The sequence below is a fragment of the Vulpes vulpes genome, chromosome 15 (genome assembly GCF_048418805.1).
Source record: "Vulpes vulpes isolate BD-2025 chromosome 15, VulVul3, whole genome shotgun sequence".
Lineage (NCBI taxonomy): Eukaryota > Metazoa > Chordata > Mammalia > Carnivora > Canidae > Vulpes > Vulpes vulpes.
Window position 1 is genome coordinate 56,971,166 of NC_132794.1, and position 19,616 is coordinate 56,990,781.

At 35.1% G+C, this 19,616-nt stretch overlaps 1 protein-coding gene across 4 annotated transcripts in view; it reads right to left on the reverse strand.

Annotated features, from left to right (window-relative positions):
- The window catches only part of DMXL2 (Dmx like 2), a 157,319-nt gene that overhangs the window by 44,573 nt on the left and 93,130 nt on the right, over positions 1-19,616 (reverse strand). For all 4 annotated transcript variants that reach the window (XM_072738518.1, XM_072738517.1, XM_072738521.1 and 1 more), the window contains exons 14-18: positions 16,302-16,391; positions 14,028-14,145; positions 8,535-8,654; positions 5,017-5,244; positions 1,747-3,423 (exon numbers count right to left, since the gene is read on the reverse strand). In XM_072738518.1, the coding sequence (XP_072594619.1) occupies positions 1,747-3,423; positions 5,017-5,244; positions 8,535-8,654; positions 14,028-14,145; positions 16,302-16,391 (2,233 nt within the window). The remainder of the gene's footprint in view (positions 1-1,746; positions 3,424-5,016; positions 5,245-8,534; positions 8,655-14,027; positions 14,146-16,301; positions 16,392-19,616) is intronic.

The following is a 19,616-nucleotide window of genomic DNA, read 5'->3' on the forward strand; positions in this document are numbered from 1 at the left end:
ACACAGATCACACAGGGCCTTGTGGACCTCCGTAAGGATCTGGCTTTTATTCTAAAGTGAGATAGCAAGCCACTGGTATATGCTGAGCAGAGAAGAGATTAAATGTTTTTAATCACTGGTTCCTATGTAGACAACAGACTGAGGTAACAAGAATGAAGCAGTTTTGGGAGACTTTGTCAATAACCAGGCAGGAGGTAACAGTGACTTGGACTAGAGTGGTAGTAAGAAAAGTAGTGAGAAATGACTGGATCCTAGATATATGAGAATTGGTAGCAGTAGTCACAAAACTGGATATGGCGGGTAAAAAAAAGCAGAGTCAGGAAAACCTTTAATTCCATTTGGAAGAATTCATTTACTTAGAAATTATTTACTGAGATGTGCAACATACTTAAACTCTGAGCTTCAGCTTCCCACCTGTGAAATGGAGACATTAATTCCTCCCTTATCTACCTCCTGAAAGTACACTGGGACCAGCATGAGCCATTTTTATACTGTCCAGCCAATCATATAGTTCTGAGTCAGAAAGTTTATAAACTATTTTTCATGGATTATAAATACCTATTTTCTTAATATCCCAGAGTAAAAACTCTAAAGTTTTCAAAAAAGTCTTAAGACTCTCCTGGGGAGAATTCTGCTCTATTGCACCTAACACCTCATAATCATTAGGATTTGTTTAATTAACATGTTTAGAAAATAGGTCATAGGCAAAACTTTCTAAGGTCTCTAGTTATTTTAATCTACAGAGAAAACTTAGGGGATATATTATAAGGATATAAACCTGTATGAAGAGATATATTCCAGGTAGCTTTGAGGAACAGTCTTTTTTCTTCAAATTTGGAAATCTTGTGAAATAATGTACAGGCTGGGAGGCAATCATGTATCCACATATGAACCCCAGTTCTGCCACTTATTACCTGTGTGACCCTATTTGCCTCCCTATGGATCAGTGTCTTCATCTATAAAATTTAGTATAATAATAGCTACCTACCAGAAGATTGTTGTGATAATTAAGTATGATAAAGTACATAAAGTGCCTGGCACATAGCAATTGTTCACTCCTCCACAATATTTACTGAATGAATGAATGATCAATAATTTTCGGTTTCCTTGGCTAATGCCATCATTTACAATCAACACCATTACCTTCAACTATCTGTATAAAAGAGAATGGAATCTAGTTTCAGGAGACAGCCAAAAATATTCTGGTTATAGAGCAAATTAGTCAAGACACACATTATAGTAAAATGTATTAAAACCTCTTTTTCTCTTTTTCAAGATTTTCAGAGAAAATTAGGTAATTATAAAAAATATATATACCTAGAAATGGGAAGATGAACAAGTTGAGTTCATGAGGTCTGTATAAGCCTTTTAGTTCAATAGCAAAATTATCAAATGGGCCATTATTATTACTAAAAGTAAAATAAAAATTAAAATAACCTATAGAAGTAAACACGTTTGAAAAAAACAAGACTACATATATCTAAAATTACACAAAGCTTTCGTTGTAAAAATTCATGTGAGAATGCAGATACCACAAACCCATGAAGTCATATTTGCAAGTCATAACATATCCCCAACTGTCTTTTCTTTCACAATTAATCATATTAGGTAACAATAACTGTCTACTAGAGAGGTCTTCTCACTACAAAGTTTAAAGAAAGACTGCAATTTAATGTGAATCATTATATAAATTATACAAATGGTTCTATTCACAGTAACTTGGTAAATTTTAGTGGGAATATTTACCTGAATAACTCTTATCTCTGCTCTCATCAAGCTCAGTACTGGTGGTAGCCACTGTATCAGCCAAAGCTACAAGGAACATCTGCTCCAAACGAGTAAGGCCTGGTAGACTTGAGTGCATAAGATGACTTGAAAGTACCCTAGCATGTTCTTGGCCAAAGTAAGCAGGTCCATATTGAGAAAGATTTATTACTTTTGATTTGTTTTCTCTCTTTTCTGGCTCTAAATCTATATCATCTGTTGTTATATCCTGGATTTGGAACAGCTCTGAATATTGATCTTCTGGTTCACTTTTGGTATGCTCTTCATAGCTCTGTGGTATTTTTGTACTTTCTTCTGAAATTCTGTAGGTTGTATCTTGATCTGCAGCAAGCAGTGCATATAATGGTAGTGGAGGAATAGAATCTATTTCAGTATAATCTCGAGTACCATCTTTTCCTATGGTGACTGTATCCTTTGCCGTACTGCCACTTACGCTAATGGTTCGGGAAAGATGTCGCTTAGTCCCTTCTCCAGCATCAGCATCTCTAACTATTGCAACTTCACCTGCAATACATTTTACTAAATGAGAGAGAATAGCTTTAGCCCTTCGAACTTTCCCTAAATCCATCAATTCTAGCAGCTGAGTTGGATGATATTGAGGGAGAGTAGGGGAAAGTACATGTGCAGCCTCAAATAAGCCACCATCTTGAACTACAGTTGGTGAACAAAAAACATCATCAGCAATAGCTGTTCCTTCAACAATACTTTTTCTTGACAACATATTAGATTTAAAGGCAGAATGATCTTGTAATGCTGTCTCTTCTGCATCAGGACTATCAACTTCAATGTCTCCAAATTTGACAGCATGCTTCCACTGTGCATATACATGCATTTCACAATCCATTCCTACCACCAATATCCCATCTCTCACCCAGGAGAGAGAAACAGGCAGAGAAGGTGTACCATCAACAGAAGATACCAAGTCTATAGATCTAAGAAGAACCCATCTTGACCGAACTCCTTGCTTGATACTACCACCTAGTGGTAAAGTAATGACAGCTACTCCATCCTTGCTGTTAATTTGCTCAGTCACAATTCCTGAAAGCCGCCCATACATGAAGATATTAGCACCGACCCCCACTGTGAGAATGTGGGAGCCATCTTCTTTTGATACCCAGTCCAAATGTACTAAATGTTTGATATTTGGAATAAGATATCTATCCTTGCTCAAAAGTGCATCTGATTTGCTGTACACAAACAGATTACTGTCAACACTGACCCTTGAATCAAGTACACTTCCAACCTTGACCAAATCATCAAGATGAATTGTTTGTTCTAAAACCCATTCTGATCCTCCTGTAGATTCACATTCAAAGATGCAAACATGCATGGAAAATTCTTTAGAAACAAAACCATTGTGGTGGACAGGTTGTTTGTAAGCCACGGCAAGGCGACCTGTGTATGAACAGCTAACAGCAACTGGTCTTCCCACGATGCTCACTGTACTGGTATTATCTTCTCCTTCATCATTCATCAAGGGCCATCTCCTCCACTGGTAAGTTTCCTTCTCAACACTTTTACATTCTGGGTTGGTTTCCATATTACACTTCCAGAAGCGAACTTTATTGTCAGAACAAGTTGTTACCACTAAATAAGGTGCAAGGCACACCGGATAAATTGAAGAAGAACTCAGATGGCCTTAAAAAAGAAAAAGCAGATAGTCATGATAATAGAACAATAATATAAAATGCTAATAATCAAGTTCTACAATGTGATAAATCCAAAGTCAGAGTAAGCTTCTTCATTGTAATTCTGCAAACTCCCCTTAAGTAGTACTTAATACTAAGTGTCCATTGGCCAAGGTAACTACAAGTCTTGAACAGCCCACTGGTGAAATCAAAATATGCAATAATAATCGATCAGTTTTTAGATGTTTAAGTTTAAGTGAGGTTAAGTATTCCACTAAAATAAAACTCAAATGTAATAAAACAAGTCAACCCTTAATCATGAAGTCTGTTACCTGTTATAATTTATATATGGCTTCACTACATGCCTCACTGGATTTTCAGTCTCCACTTACTGCTTTCATCAGAGATGCTTAAGTCATCACTACAGTTTCCCATTCAAATGCCCCTAACCTGCCCCTGAATAATACAGACTCTATATCTGCCCCTACCATCAAAATGTTTTCAGATAGTTAGATTGCTAGATCTCACCATTTTTACCATGATTAATTCGAACTCTCTTAACACTGAACCAGAACCCTGACAGCTGAAGACCAATAACCACCCATCCACTGTCAACTACAACATGAAGAGTGATAGACATTAGGACTGGGGTCAGAAGACCTGGATTCAAGTTCCAGCCCACTGCAATGGTGGGAAAGCCACTTCAACATCTAAGCCTGTTCCATCTAAATATTAGGGGTCATGTTACTACTTCCTTTGGAGTGTTACTGTTAAGTAACACATTTACAAGAATGTTATAAAGCCTTTGCAAAATATAATTTATTATTATTAATTCCAATAAACTTATTTTGAGTATACCCCAAACTTTCCAAATACTCTGAAATTCAGACCCAAAAACTGGCCCAGATCTGTACCTGCCACAAAAGCCCAGATATAAAGCGTTAATGTGATCTTTTCAACTCTGAATTCAAACCTATCTTATGGATCAATAAAGAACCCTCATACTCAAAATAATTCACCAGTAACTGAAATGGTTTTGAACCTTCAATTTCAGTTCCCAAAAAATACTATTCTAGGAACTCTTTAATTACAGTTTACAAGTGACAGTTCATTTTAAATTTACCTGCCCTCCAAACTATCTTACCTACCTTGTTAAACTCAGTATCATTCTAGGGCAGCCAGACTATAATCTTGTATCCTACATTTTTCCCCCATGTATCTGCCAACTCCTGCTCAAACGTATTTAATAAGTGATACATGATTAGCACAAGGTGAATGAAAAGCTTCAATTAAAAAAAAAGTTTCTATGATCTGCAAATGAACACACTTGTTCTTCGCAACTGTACTATCATATTATTCCTATTTATAGAAAATCAGAGTGCAGGCAAGAAACTTTGCATTAAAATATTTATATAATTTTCTGTCAGACTGATTTATTTATCACAGGAAACTTTCTAATAAGTGTATGTTTCTAAAGAGATACATCGTTACTAGAAAATTAGAGTTGTCAACATACATATTTCAGAAAGGTTCATCCATTTTACCAATTGAAGACCACTCTGAGCTACAACTGCTCAAGTTACCACTCTTCAAGTTACCTTACCTGCTGAAGGTGTTGCTCTTATTACTTCAACTCCTTCTGGGAGATCAAGAGGTTGGCTATATACCAGTCTAGAACTCAGAATAAGTTTACTAGCAGTTTGAAGATTGGCAATTGATGCAGAGTGTGGCATGGGGCTTACACTAGGAGAAGTTTCTGGAGAAGAGTCTATATTCTTCTGTCCAGGGACTGAAAGTAGACTCTCTGATGAAATGCCTTCTGAAGCTTTAGCTTTGAAGATAAGTTATGAAATATATTACTATTACTATTATATACATTAGCTAGAATAATATTTTGTTACCATTTAAGAAACATGGCTTTTTAAAAATACTTAGGAGACAAGGTCAATTTTCAGACTTTCACTCAGTTACTTTGACAGAATTTTTTTTCTATTTTATTCTTAGCATCACCAACTCAATCACAGAGACTTAATCCCAACACGTAAAAACTAGGAAAAAACCTCAAATTATTTCATCCAGTGTTTTCAACCTTTAAAAAGTATCAAAAGCTTGGGTGCCTGTTGACTCAGTCAAGTGTCCAACTGTTGGTTTAGGTTCAAGTCATGATCTCATGTGTCATGGGATCGAGCCCGTGGTCAGGCTCCATGCTCAGTGGGGAGTCTGCTTGGGGATTCTCTCCCTCTGCCTCTTCCTCCTACTCTCATGCTCACACACATATATCCAAAGCTTGAGGAGGAACTTATTAACAAGCAGATTCTTAGGCCTCACCACAGAGACTGATTTAGTTGTTTTGGGGTAGACCCCAGAAATCCACATTAATAAGCAGCCCAGGTGTTTCTGAAACAGAGCATCATGAGTCAAACTTTGAGAAATAGCAAGGTATTGTCTCACATAGTAGATGAAAGAATTTAACCTTCCTACAGTCATATAACTAGCTAGTGGCAAAGAAGACACTAAAATTCCAGGTCTTAACTAGCAAGCACTACAACAAGATGATTTCAAAAACAGATACAAAAAATAAAAGTTTTAAACAAATTTAAGACAGTATTAGTTGACTGGCTTGCAGCCCACTGATAGAATCCAGAAACATGCAGAGCATGACATTCCTCAAGGAACTCATGGCTACCTTAATGTCTTAATGTTTATGTTTTATTAAAGACTAAAAGTAACCCTATCTTAACAGCAGCTAACCTAAGGTCCTAAAAGCCTTGTTTCAAATTTCCTTAATTCCTTAGGAACTTACTTTATCTTTATCACCCCCACCTCCACAAATTTAAAAGTATATAATCAGTCACTCCTCACAATCCTAGGACAGCTCTTTCTGCCCATTGGTCCTTTTCCCATGCTATTAAACAATCACCTTTTTGTAAAAAAAAAAAAATAGGTGGGGAGGTCATTGACTGATCTTCCCAAGAGTCCAGCTCTTACATTAGAGTGCAATGTAAATCTCTAAGCAGATTCAATTATCTGTGCTTCTGCTACATGTAAGGGATACTCAGAATTACATTTATTTATTTGTAGGCCTGTTTCCCCCTCCATGAGACTATGAATTTATCAAAGGCAAGGATGATGCTTGCTTTGTATAGCCCAAGAAGCATCAGAATACTAAGAGATATTGAGTAATCCCCCTTTTGCTTCTGATAGATGTTAAATATATCAATCTATCTTAGAATGGCAGACCACTAGATGAGAAATATTCCATAAAATGGAATGATACCACAAGCTTGCATCAGCCTCTCAGGAGAAAAAAAGTACTGCTCCTGGCCCTACCACTAACTAGGGTATGCCTCCTCAAGCTTCACAATCTCTGGCTATTTTCTCATAGCCACATTTTCTAATACATATCTCATGCTAAGAAAGGAAGTAAGAGCAGGGGGAAAAAGCAAAGGCCTTAGAGACACAAAACCTGATTTTGAAACTTGGTCCTATGACAAACCAGATATGGAACTTGGTCAAGTTACTTAATATTATTCCATTAGTAAACTGGGGATAATGTCTGTCTCATTTGTATAAAACACTTATCTCAGTGCCTGGCATCTTAAAGGTAGTCAACATGTTCCTTCTCCATCTAAGTTTAAACCTCTAATTTCATTCTCTGCCAGGATTTTCAACATACTGATAAATTCAAGTATTTGCTGTGAATGACAACATACACTACGTTAAACCTGTTGTGAATGTTAGAACCAAAAGATAGACACTTTCAGTCATAGCTGAAGAGAACATATTTGTTTGTTTCTACTGCAATCTTGTTTGTGACCTTTTACTGCTATCAGAAACAGAGTAAGCAAGCAACTCTACCTAGGCCTGGCTTTAGAGGAGCAGCAGTGGGAAACGTCCTTCATGAGCAGTGAGGATGGAAGGTATCACATTCTTCCTGTCCTACCACAAGGATCTGTTGCTACCTCTATTAATTTCTTCAGAACCATTCCCAGCTCTGTGTCCAACTCTAGAAAATACTGTATTCTCTGGTGGGTTAAAAATTCTCTTCATGACAAGCTGGTTTTAGTTCACTCTACTCTTCCAATTCCAATTTAGTTCACTCTACTCTTCCAAACATTTTTGTGAAACAACATGTAACACCAAGAGTGAACTTCAAAGGCTTTGAAAGAACTTCTGGATTCCTGTTACCTCAAGATTAGGCTCAAATGGGCACAGGTAAAAAGATTAATCAAGTCATTTGGCTTTTCTAACCCTAGTTCATGGCCCAGTCAGAACTGCTGTTTACAGAGTTATGTGATAATATGAATTACAAAGGGAACAAAAAATATTAGTTGACTGTATTAAATGTTTAATGCATACAAAATCAGTTATATTATACAACTACTTAGAAAAAATAAAGTCTTTTAAAAACAAAATATTTTGAGTTAACCAGCTTAACACAGATTCAGCTTCATATAGCTATCTGTGCAGTTCATTTTTACAATTATTTTCATTTTACTCAGAAAGTACAAGTTTATTCTAAAAAGATGGATCCATGATCAACTTATTTGCTTCATACTACAGATTTTCTAATTTGCTAAGAAATCAGTATGAATGTGTATAGCAAAAGCATGGTTAATGTAACTTATCACTGTTGGATTTCTTAATATTCTACAAAAACAGTTCTACTTATGAGCTTCAGATGCTCAACTGTATTTTAATAATAGCAAATCTGCTTCTCTTAGTGATTCTGAAGCTAAGTATGCTGTGTCAGATTAAAGCATGCATTAATTCACAGAAAAGCACAATTTTAATTCTATGGGCAAAACAAATTTATAGAGACACAGTATCTAGGACATGGTCATCATAAGCATTCAATAAATATTAATTGAAAAAAATAAAGTGATCAAACTTTTAAAAAATATGTCTAATGTGCCCACAGACTGGTTTGGTTTTAAATTAATCTGTTTCATCAATTATTTATGAACTTGTAATTAAAAGTCTGGCATATCCATACTTCAATCCAGCAACTCAATTTATAGTTTACTGGATCTTCATTTTAAAGAATTAGCCAAACTAAAACATATTCAGTAAAATGATTTCACATTCACCTGTGCATAAAATTATAATATAATTACTTACCTAAGCATGCCTGTACAGATTTAAGGTGAAGGTGCCACATGTGGAGAATAGAGTAATTATTACTGTCCTTTTCAATTACTACTAGAAAGAACTTTTCTGAAAACGGTGGTGGACGATATCCTATTATTCAAAAGAAAAGTACATTTAAGTCATATTTCCATTGGGCTAAATAAAATAAAGACAGTTTTTAAAAACATCTCTTGATATGTATACAAGTCAGAAGGAAGAGGAAAAAATAGATATGTAGGAGTTTTATGTCATTTTTGTGACAAAAATTAGGTAGCTATCAAGGACTAATGGGACTCCGTTAAAAGTACACCAAAGCCAACACGAAGGTATACCTATTGGTCAAAGATGACACAATCTGAGTATCAAAGAATAAAAATGAATACAATTTATTAAAACATACTGACACTTAAAAAAAAAAAAACATGAGTACCTAAATATTAAAAGAGAAAAAAAGGGCACATAAGAAAAAAAGGAAAAGGAAGAATAAGAAAAAACAAAAGGAATAAAAGGAAGAGAAACAAAAAGAAGGACAGAGAGACAGAGACAGAGACAGAGGAAGGAGGAGACAGAGCAAAAGAGGAAGAGAATGTGCAAGAGCACAGTCAGCTTCACTGGATGCCTCTCATAGTAACTGAGACACTAGTTCCTTATTTGGAAAATTGAAGAAACATGTATCCTCCTTTTCCTATATGAAAACACAATTTTAAAAAAATTTAAATGCATTGGGGGAAGAGCAGTAGTGGCAGTACAGAAGAGACTTTTTAGAAATCTTATGCATTTTTTTAAAATTAAAAGACACTGTGGATATAATTTTTCCTGTTGACAATTCTATTTTTCATATGTGAAAATGAAATCTACACAAAACAGAAACTTTCTGTATTTTTTTCCTTTTAATTCTAGTATAGTTAACATACAGTGTTATATTAGTTTCAGATGTACAATTAGTGATTCAACAATTCTACACATAACTCAGTACTCATCATGATAAGTGTACTCTTAATCCCCTTCACCTATTTCACCCATCCTCCCACCAATCTTCCCTCTAGTAACCATCTATTTTCTATAGTTAAGAGTTTGTTTTTTTGTTTGTCTTTTTTTTTCCTTTGTTCAGTTGTTTGTTTCTTAAATCCACATACAAGTGAAACAACATGGTATTTGTCTCTCTCTCACTAGCTAATTTCACTTAGCATTATACTCTCTAGCTTTAACCATATTGTTGCAAATGACAAGATTTCATTCTTTTTATGGCTAAATAACATTCTACTGTGTGTATATGTGTATACACACACCCTCCCCATTCTCTTTATCCGTTCATCAGTCAATGGACACTTGGGTTGCTTCCATATTTTGGCTATTGTGAACAATGCTGCAATGAACACAGGGGTGCATATATCTTTTCAAATCAGTGTTTTTGTATTCTTTGGGTAAATACCCAGTAGTATGATTACTGCACCATAGGGTTGTTTTTAATTTTTTGAGGAACCTTCGTACTATTTACCACAATGGCTGTGCTTGTTGACATTCCCACCAATAGTATAGTATATGGGTATATGGGGGTTTCTTTTTCTCCACATCCTCGCCAACACTATTTCTCATGTTTTCTATTTTAGCCATTTTGACAGGTGTGAGGTGATATCTTATTATGGTTTTGATTTGCATTTCCCTGATGAATAATATTAAACAAATCTTTCCTTAAAAATGAAAATCCGTAACGACAATCTCTTGGCAATGAGCACTGCTAGAGCTCTAATTGTCTCTAAATACTACATCTCATTAAAAAGAACAATGTGGAGTGACGACTCCACTCTTGCAAAGGATATCTACAACACAAGCTTAGGATAATTTATGGTACTTGAAAGAAGGTAAACTAGTAAAAATAGTAAAGTTGTGACAAAAGGACTCAGGACCAACTTGAAAGGGCCCTCACTAGCCTAATATAGGACAATGTAAGCAATAAAAATAATGACTGAAAACTGGCTGATATATGCTGAGTACATAAAAATCCATGAGTGATAAGTACTTCTATGTAATTATTCTTCAATAAAGTGTTTTTAAAAAATGGATTCATAATGATACTTAAAAGAAAAAGAAAGCCAAACAACAACAATAATATATTCACCAGTAATCCCTGGTAATAACTTGAGTACAAACTCCCTCTTCTAAAATTCCCAATTAAAGGGAAAGAACTAAATACTTACCTGCCTTTCCTAAAAATAATTCTGTATTTCAAAGTAGCCAAATAGCTCTAGTTGATAAGATAAAGCCTTTCTTTACAAATACTTTCCAGCTAATAAATAAATGAGAATTGATAAAGTTAGGAAAATGTAATTTTGCAATCTTTAATGAAATAATGGATCTAAAGACAACATTAATAGGAGAAACCATGATATAGCAGATTGGTGGCAAACATTACACTAAAACCACCACCTGCGTCTTCTGCATCTAGTATCATTAAAAATGAGACATCCTAAGAGATGTTCTTTCTTATGTCCTTCTATGAAGGGCACAGCATCACCTAGAAATTTGAACCTGGATCTAATAAAATCTACATAGGTAATATGCTAATAGGAGAAAGTTTGAATAACACTGTAGGTAATTAGGGAAATTCCTATAAAATAACTTTCTCTAAAACAAATAAATGGCATGATGAGAGTATAAAGAGGGCATCACTTTAGATTAAAATACCCTCAAACAATGAAATACAACAATGTAGAGAGTTTGTTTGGATATAGAGCCAAACAAATTAAAACCAAGTAACTTTTGACATTTTTGAGACACCTGAATAAAGTAAACATAGACTAGTTATTACACAATTCTGAGGAATTTTGTTATTTATCAATGTGATAACAGCACTCATTTAAAAAATCATTTTTATATAAAAAAAAGAAAGTCATTTTTAGAAATGCATGTGGAAGTACACAGGAGTGAAACAACATGATGGTTGGGTTTGTTTTAAAATATTTCAGAAAGGGGCACCTGGATGGCTCAGTCGGTTAAGCAGCCGACTCTTCATTTTGGCTCAGATCATGATCTTGGGGTGGTAGGATGGAGCCCTGCATCAGGTTCTGTGCTAAGTGGGGAGTCTGCTTCAGGATTCTTTCTCTCCCTCTGCCCCACCACCCCTCTTGTTCTCACTCTAATAATTTAATTTTTTTTTCCAGAAAAAAAGGAAAAGGAAATAGGATAAAGCAAGTGAAACAAAATCTTTAAACTTTGTACTCTAAGAGGCATTTTTCTTAATTAAAAGAGAAGTTAGAGGGGTGCCTGGTAGAGCACGCAACTCTTAACCTCAGGGTCATGAGTTCAAGGCCCATGTTGGACATGAAGCCTACATAAAATAAAATTTTTTTTAATTTTTTAAATATTAAAGAGAAATTAATTTTTAACTAAAACTTAAGAAGTACAAAATAAGGCAGGGGCAAGGAAGAGAGAACATATGCCTATCAAGTCCTTTAAAGAAATAAAATAGCTATAAAATCAAGATGAATATCAAAATCTAAGGGAAAACCAAGAAGGGCATTAGGAAATCTTTTGGCCTAATTTTACAATAACATAAAGAAATATAAAAGGAGGTAAATAAAAAATATTTTTAAATGTCTTCCAATTAAAAATATTATGATAAAACAATTACTTTCTATAAGCATTATCTCTAGTAGGTTAGCATGAATTTCTTGTTAGAAATAAGATGATAAAGTGTACCTAGGTTTTGGGAAAGCATTTTAAAAAGTTCAAACCAGATAAAGGTGAAATATTACAGAAAAGCACATTTTAAATCTATAAAGCAGTCCTGTTATGCCCTATTGATAGTGAAATAAAACAAAGTGACAACTGAATAACTTATTAAGAAGAAAACTATTAATGTAAGAAGATACATGAAAGGAAAAACTTACTAGTGGTAAAGACATGTCAGAGAGGAATTCACTCTTATTTTTCACTAAATAAAAGACACTAACTATATAAATTTGGTGGAAATACTGTTCATAAATGTCTATATATAATTCTGTGATACAAGCTATATCAAGAAAATTTATTATGTCTATTTGTCTATTTAGATACTTATGATCTATAACCAAATTAGATAAAGGATCTGGAAACCTTTTGTTTTTTGTCTTTTTTTTTTAAAGATTTTATTTATTTTTCCATGAGAGACAGAGAGAGAGAGAAAGAGAGAGAGAGAGGCAGAGACACAGGCAGAGGGAGAAGCAGGCTCCATGCAGGGACCTGACGTGGGACTCGATGTGGGACTCGATCTTGGGACTCCAGGATCACGCCCTAGGCTGAAAGCAGGCACTAAACTGCTGAGCCACCCAGGGATTCCCTGTAAAATGAATTCTTTTCTTAAAAAAATATTTATTTATTTATTTATTTATTTATTTATTTATTTATTTATTCATGATAGACGTAGAGAGAGAGAGAGAGAGAGGCAGAGACACAGGAGGAGGGAGAAGCAGGCTCCATGCCGGGAGCCCGATGTGGGACTCGATCCCAGGACTCCAGGATCAGGCCCTGGGCCAAAGGCAGGCGCTAAACCGCTGAGCCACCCAGGGATCCCCTGTAAAATGAATTCTTAAAGCAGAACATATCTTTCCTTCTTTCAAACAGAAAAAATTCTATTTGTTCTATGTTCACATATGTTCTATATTCAAGTAGCACATGACTGTTTCATAATTACAAAGTTAGAACTTTTAAAGGGAACATTTTAAGCTAAATAATAAAGTTTAAACTAAACATCATATGGGGTCTACTCCTGAAAGCTCTTATGGAGAATTGCTTTCTTTCACACACAAAAAAACAAATACATGTCAGAGGGCAACATCATGAGATGGTATCTTTAATTGACAGTGTACCTAAGGTCCCTGATATACCATAAAAAACAATGTCTTACATTATATATTCATCAATGGTCTTTATCAATTTATCGGGGACTTTTAAAAACTTACACTAAAATTAGTTTGCTTAAGGTACTACAGGGAACTTAATACCAATAAGAGATAATTTAATTGTAAGATTGAACACTTAAAATTACTTTTTAAAACAATTAAACTGGGACACCTGGGTAGCTCAGTGGTTGGCCTTTTGCCTTTGGCTCAGGGTGTGATCTTGGGGTCCTGGGATTGAGTCCCACATCGGGTTCCCTGTGGGGAACCTGTTTCTCCCTCTGCCTGTGTCTCTGACTCTCTCCCTATGTCTCTCATGAATAAATAAATAAAATCTTTTTAAAAAATAAAAATAAAACAAACTAGGATTCAAAAATAGTATTTTCTTGGCAAAAGTCTATGTCATTGGTAAAACTCTCTTTCAAAATGTAATTTTCATCCGAATGCTTTCTTCACATACAAACAAGCAATTTTTAAAGAACTGATATTATTTGCTAAAAATTACAAGAGTGATGACTTTTGATAATATAGATCCATACTCAATAAGAATTTGGAGGACATTTTTTAGGATTAAAGTATCAAACTCAAGTCTACTCCTTAAAAGTACCTTGTGATGGCTGAAAAAATATTTCTGTTTCCTTTTTCTCCATATCTTCCTTATGTGGTTTGTATCCTATAATGAAATCTTCTTGAAACACATGAAGCAACTGTGTATTTGAGCCACACTACAAATATGAAAAAAAAGAAATTTAATCTTTCAATTCCCTGCCTCCAGCCACCACCTCCCCAAGAACACTATTGTAGAAGAAACAAACTAATAATTTCTATTCTTTATCAAGTGACAAATTAGAAAGGAAAAAGCAACAACAAAAAAATCATTAGAATCACCTGGGCAGAGAAAATCGCTTTCAAAGATACGACAGCCAGTGGCAGAATTGAAGAGCTTTAATTTAAAAAAATCAACAGATCTGCTTTTAAACACACACACACACACACACACACACACACACACACACACGACAAGTGATCTACACCACTCTGAGCTAAAAAATACTAGGTCTCATGAATGGCTGGAGAGCACTATGCTGTGTTATGAGGCAACTAGTACAGGATTCCCTTAGTTTTCTAATTCCACTTGAGAACCAAAAAAAGAAAAGGAAAACCAGAAAAGTCCTCAAAGTATTCCCAGACTGTCTAGTGGAAATTATGAGGGGCCCTATGACAGCCAGTTGGGGTTGGGTGACACACCTCTGGATTAATGTATTTATATATAAGTAACTAGAATTTCTAGAAGGATGGATGAGACAACACTGTCAGCTGCTACTGCTACGCTATGTGAGCACGTTTTTTAACAACACAGAGAAAAAGAGTAAAAATAATACAAATGGCCGCTTACAATTACAAAAGTGAGCTGAAATTCAAGGAAAAACTAAATCTTATTATGGAAGTGTGTCAAGACAATTAGACGGCTACCCCACAGATTTTAGGAAAGGGAAGCACTGGATGAGTGGGCTAAATCTTACAGAATAAAGGAAATCAACCTCCTTACAAACTACACAGAAATGAAAGGACTGTAGTATTAGGTTAACCCACTGAAGTTTTATGAAAGTTATATGGTATTTTTACGTCTCTCTATATAGAAACCAAAAATCTTTTCCTTTGGGTCACCTCCCCAAAGGAGAAAAATAAATGAAAAGGGAAAGGTAAGGTCTTTACGGAGACAGAAATCATACAGCACACTAGACACAAACCTAGAATGTATTTTAAACTTTGTAATTTATGAGCCTAAGCCTTTATCAGTGCTTGCAGTTTACCAATCCTTGTGTTAAAGACAGCCACAACTAGAGGGTGAAAATTCTTGAACAAGTATGAAGTTAAAGGCATAATGCTAAGTGAAGAGTGGCCTCAGTTAATAACCCTTGGTGAAGAGATGAAGCCAAAGTGGGAGATGAATTTAACACCCAGCCCATTAAAAATCAAGACCTTTATGGGAATGAAGACAATCCACTCTTCTCCCATATCCATATGGAGTGGAAAAAGGAAATCACAGGTTAAGGATTTCCTTGGAGGCATTTGTAGTTTGAGTCTGGCAGCCACATTTCTGTTGCCAAGAGCTGACATGGTAATTTCTCTACACTGGTGAAATTACATTTTCACCCACAGAATGTACCAGGCACCAAGGGGAAAAAAAATAACACAATTATATTTGTTTTTAAAAATGGTCAGCTCTTTCTTCATTTCCTTGTTTAAAAATACTGGTATAACTTCCTCACAACAATCTTGTTTTTTTTTTATTTGGAATAAATACATTAGGTCTATCCTTTAGGTCACCAACATGATCCCGAAGAAACAAATATCCTAAGAACTAGAAAGGGATTTATGAATTTACTGTAGAGAGAAGGGTTCTCCCTATTTCCTAGGTATTTTCTGGGGAAGAACAGTAACTACAAAAAAGACCTGTGATTAGAAAGTAAATGTATATTTGGATACCACTTTCAGCTGAATTTTACTGGATATCATAAAAATATCTAATATTCAGCCTAGCAAGGCAAACACTAAAGCTGAATTGAACTATCAGCTGAGTTGAAATGAGGAATAACATAAAAAGAGAAACCACAAACCAAGCCTCTATGCAGCTGTACTGTATTTTCCTTTATGGTTTCCCTGCCTGAATTAAATGACCTTTAAACAGGAAACAAGGCTACAGATATAATTCATCTGGAGAATAATTCCTAAATCATTAGATTTTTACTGTGGAAATCAAGAGAAGCTGGCTATATTTAGTATCAAACAAGAGAATTATTCTGACAATGAAATATATGCAGATAAAGCACTCTGGAATAGAATACATTAATATCTCCATTCACAAGCATGTTTTTACTTGGTTGGTTATTGCGTCGAGTTCAATAATGCAGCCAGGCCGCGCAGTAGACTGTTGGCTCACAATATTAAACACTTCTCCAATAAGTTTCTGTAATAAAAAACAGAAAATGCGAATGATCAACAATTTATGAATCTATTGTGAGTATAATACAGCATCTCAGACATTCAAGGCCCCTCTAAATACTGATTGGCAATGGCAATTCATACATTCAAAAAAAATTTCAAATTTCTATACTCTTATTCTCATTTTTAAAATTAACCAGGTAGAAAATTCTACAGCATTTAGCTAAATAGTATATTATTTTAAGGCATCTGGTTCTTTTAACATGCCTTCATTTTGCAGTCTTAAAGCTCCAAGACAGACATGGCTGGGTATTTGGCCCAACGCATGTGTACGGTCTGCAGATGTGCAATGCCAGTTAGAAGGTATGGGCAATGATTGAGAAGAAGTGGGACTCTGCAACTTGAGATGAAGATGTTTGAATATGGGAAGCCTAACTATGAGTCCCCAAACTCCCAAACCTTTCTGCTGAAAAAAGCAGTCCTTTCTCCATCCTTCCAATCAGGATTTCCTTGCATAAAAACCTTTCAGTAACTTCACTTGAAGCAGTTACTTAACAAGGAGATGCCCATTCTCTTCCATATCACCTCTGTTATTTATGAACTCTGGGCTGGTAAGAGGGGTGAGATTCCAGCTTAGCCTAGGGATATAAATACAAGATTGGCTCTGGAAAAACAACATATACTCTGGGGTTGAAGGATCTTTCCAATTTGTATCAGCAGAATTCCAGAGACATGTATGGGAACAGATTCTATGGTTATTAGACCAAGGAGGCAAAATACATGGCTGGGTATGGCTGAATTTATTGTTGGGTACATTCACCCAAGATTCAGGATGCAAAAAAATTTATAATAAACAAAATACCAAAATTTTAAATACAGGATTCAACAGTGTTATGGGGCACCTGACTGGCTCAGTCAGAAGAGCATGTGACTCTTGATCTTGGGGTCATGAGTCTGAGTCCCACACTGGACGTAGAGATTATTTAAATAAAAACTAAAAAGAAAAAATGTCTCAGTGAGCCATATTAGAGCTGAGACATGTTTTTATGTATTTTTAATGGCTTTTTTCCAGAACATTAAAATGGTTGAAAACTACTGAAAAACTGAAAAGAAGGTGTATTAAAACTCACAATATTATTTTAAGCTTAAATTTATTTATACCAAAATAAGATTAATGACTATTTTACTTTCCTGGATTTAGTGGGAGCAAATTTAGCAATATTTTTAAAATCTACTTTTTGCTTATCTTGTTTTAACTACAGAGAACTTCCCTATTTGGCAGTCTCTCTTTTTTTTTTTTTTTTTAATTTGGCAGTCTCTTAACTGAATGACAGTTTTAAATAATTTTTTTAATTAATTAATTTTTTTTCCCCCGAGAGGGAGGAGAAGGAAGGACAGAGGGAGAAGGAGAGAGAGAAACTTAAGCAGGCTCCACACCCAGTGTGGAGCTCAACGTAGGGATCAATCTCACAATCCTGAGATCATAACCTGAGCCAAAATCAAAAGTCATATGCTTAACTGAAGGAGCCATCCAGGTGCCTCCTTAAATTATTTTTAATTAACTTCAGCGTATCGAAACTTCTTTTGCAGGACAACATTGTGACTAGTATTGTTTTTTTTTTTTTTTTAAAGTTCTGAAGTCTGCTTCCAAATTTGAATAAAACTGCATTAAGCAAAATTTGTGAATCAGTTTTAGAAGACCCAAACACAATGTTGATTTTATATTACAAATTATGGACACTGCATGACACTTAAAACTTTTTCAGATGAATTTTCCACAAGACTGCAAGTCAGTAGCTGCATTTTATAAACAAGATTATCTAGGGATGCCTGGGTGGCTCAGCGGTTGAGGGGCTGCCCTCCGCTCAGGGTGTGATCCTGGTCCCGGGATCGAGTCCCACATCATGCTCCCTGCTTCTTCCTCTGCCTGTGTCTCTGCCTCTCTCTGTGTGTCTCTCATGAATAAATAAAATCTTAAAAAAAAAACAAGATTAATTTTTCTCCAGCTAAAAATTCAAAATCTAAAACAATTCAGTTAATTTTTCATACCTCCATTTTGAATGTGAAATTAGTATGCTTGGTAGTCAGAATAACGGCCCCCAAAATGTTCTCATCCTAATTCCTAGAACCTGTAAATATGTTAGTTTACATGACAAAAGAGATTTTGTGTGTGATTAAACTAAACGTCTGGAGATGGGAAATTATCTTTGATTAGATAGAAGGGTCCACCATAATCATGATGGTCCTTATAAGAAGGAGAAAGTATGGAAGGACTCAGAGAGAGAAATAAAGGCCAGAGAAAGAGACTTGAAAATGCTCTGATGCTTGCTTTAAAAAGGAGGAAGGAGCCATGAGCCAGCCAAGCGACACAGGGGGAGAAGTTGGAAAGGGCAAGAACAGGGATTCTCCCCTACAGCCTCCAGAGGGAATATGGCCTTGCCAACACTTGGTTTTAGAATGTCTGACCTCCAAAACCATAAGATAGTAAATGTATTGTTTTAAAGTCACCAATTTGATGGTGACAATTTGTTATATCAGCAGTAGGAAACTAATACAGATTCCCACAATCTCTGTAATCTTTACTTGATAGGCATTTTTTCCAATAAGAATATCACATCTTATAATTCATGTATTTCCAGTTTCCCTTTTGCTTTTAATTCATTTTCAGGTTCAGGGACTACACGCATACCTCTTGCTAATAATTTACACTCACCAAACATAATTTCAACGTTACTCTCTCACTCTCTCACTATATCCAACAAATCTCAATTGAAACCTGGATTAGCAAAGGAGTAAATTTTGATCACATTATTGAAGTGTTTGCCTTCATGAAAGCCAAGAGAATAAAATTATAATAAATTCTGTTTAGGGCATAAGTAACATTTAAACTTAAAAGAATACCATGAATTTTAATATACTTACTTCTAATTTTCAATACTTTTCAACTACTTTAATGTTCTGGAAAAAAATTAACCATTAAGAAATTACAGAAACATATGTTTATAGAGGCTTCCTTTTGCCACAGGCTTCAATGTGGCTCATCGTGGCACTGCTGGATCTGTATTTAAAATTTTGTCATTTTGTTCATCAAGTACTTCTCTGCATTTATTTTGATTGTTTGAAATACAGCTATAAAACTGCCCAACCCAGTAATTCCACTACTACTGGACATTTACTAAAAGAAAATGTGAACACTAATGTTTAGGCCCCCCCACCAGGTTTAAAAAGAAAAAAAAAAAAGACAAATACC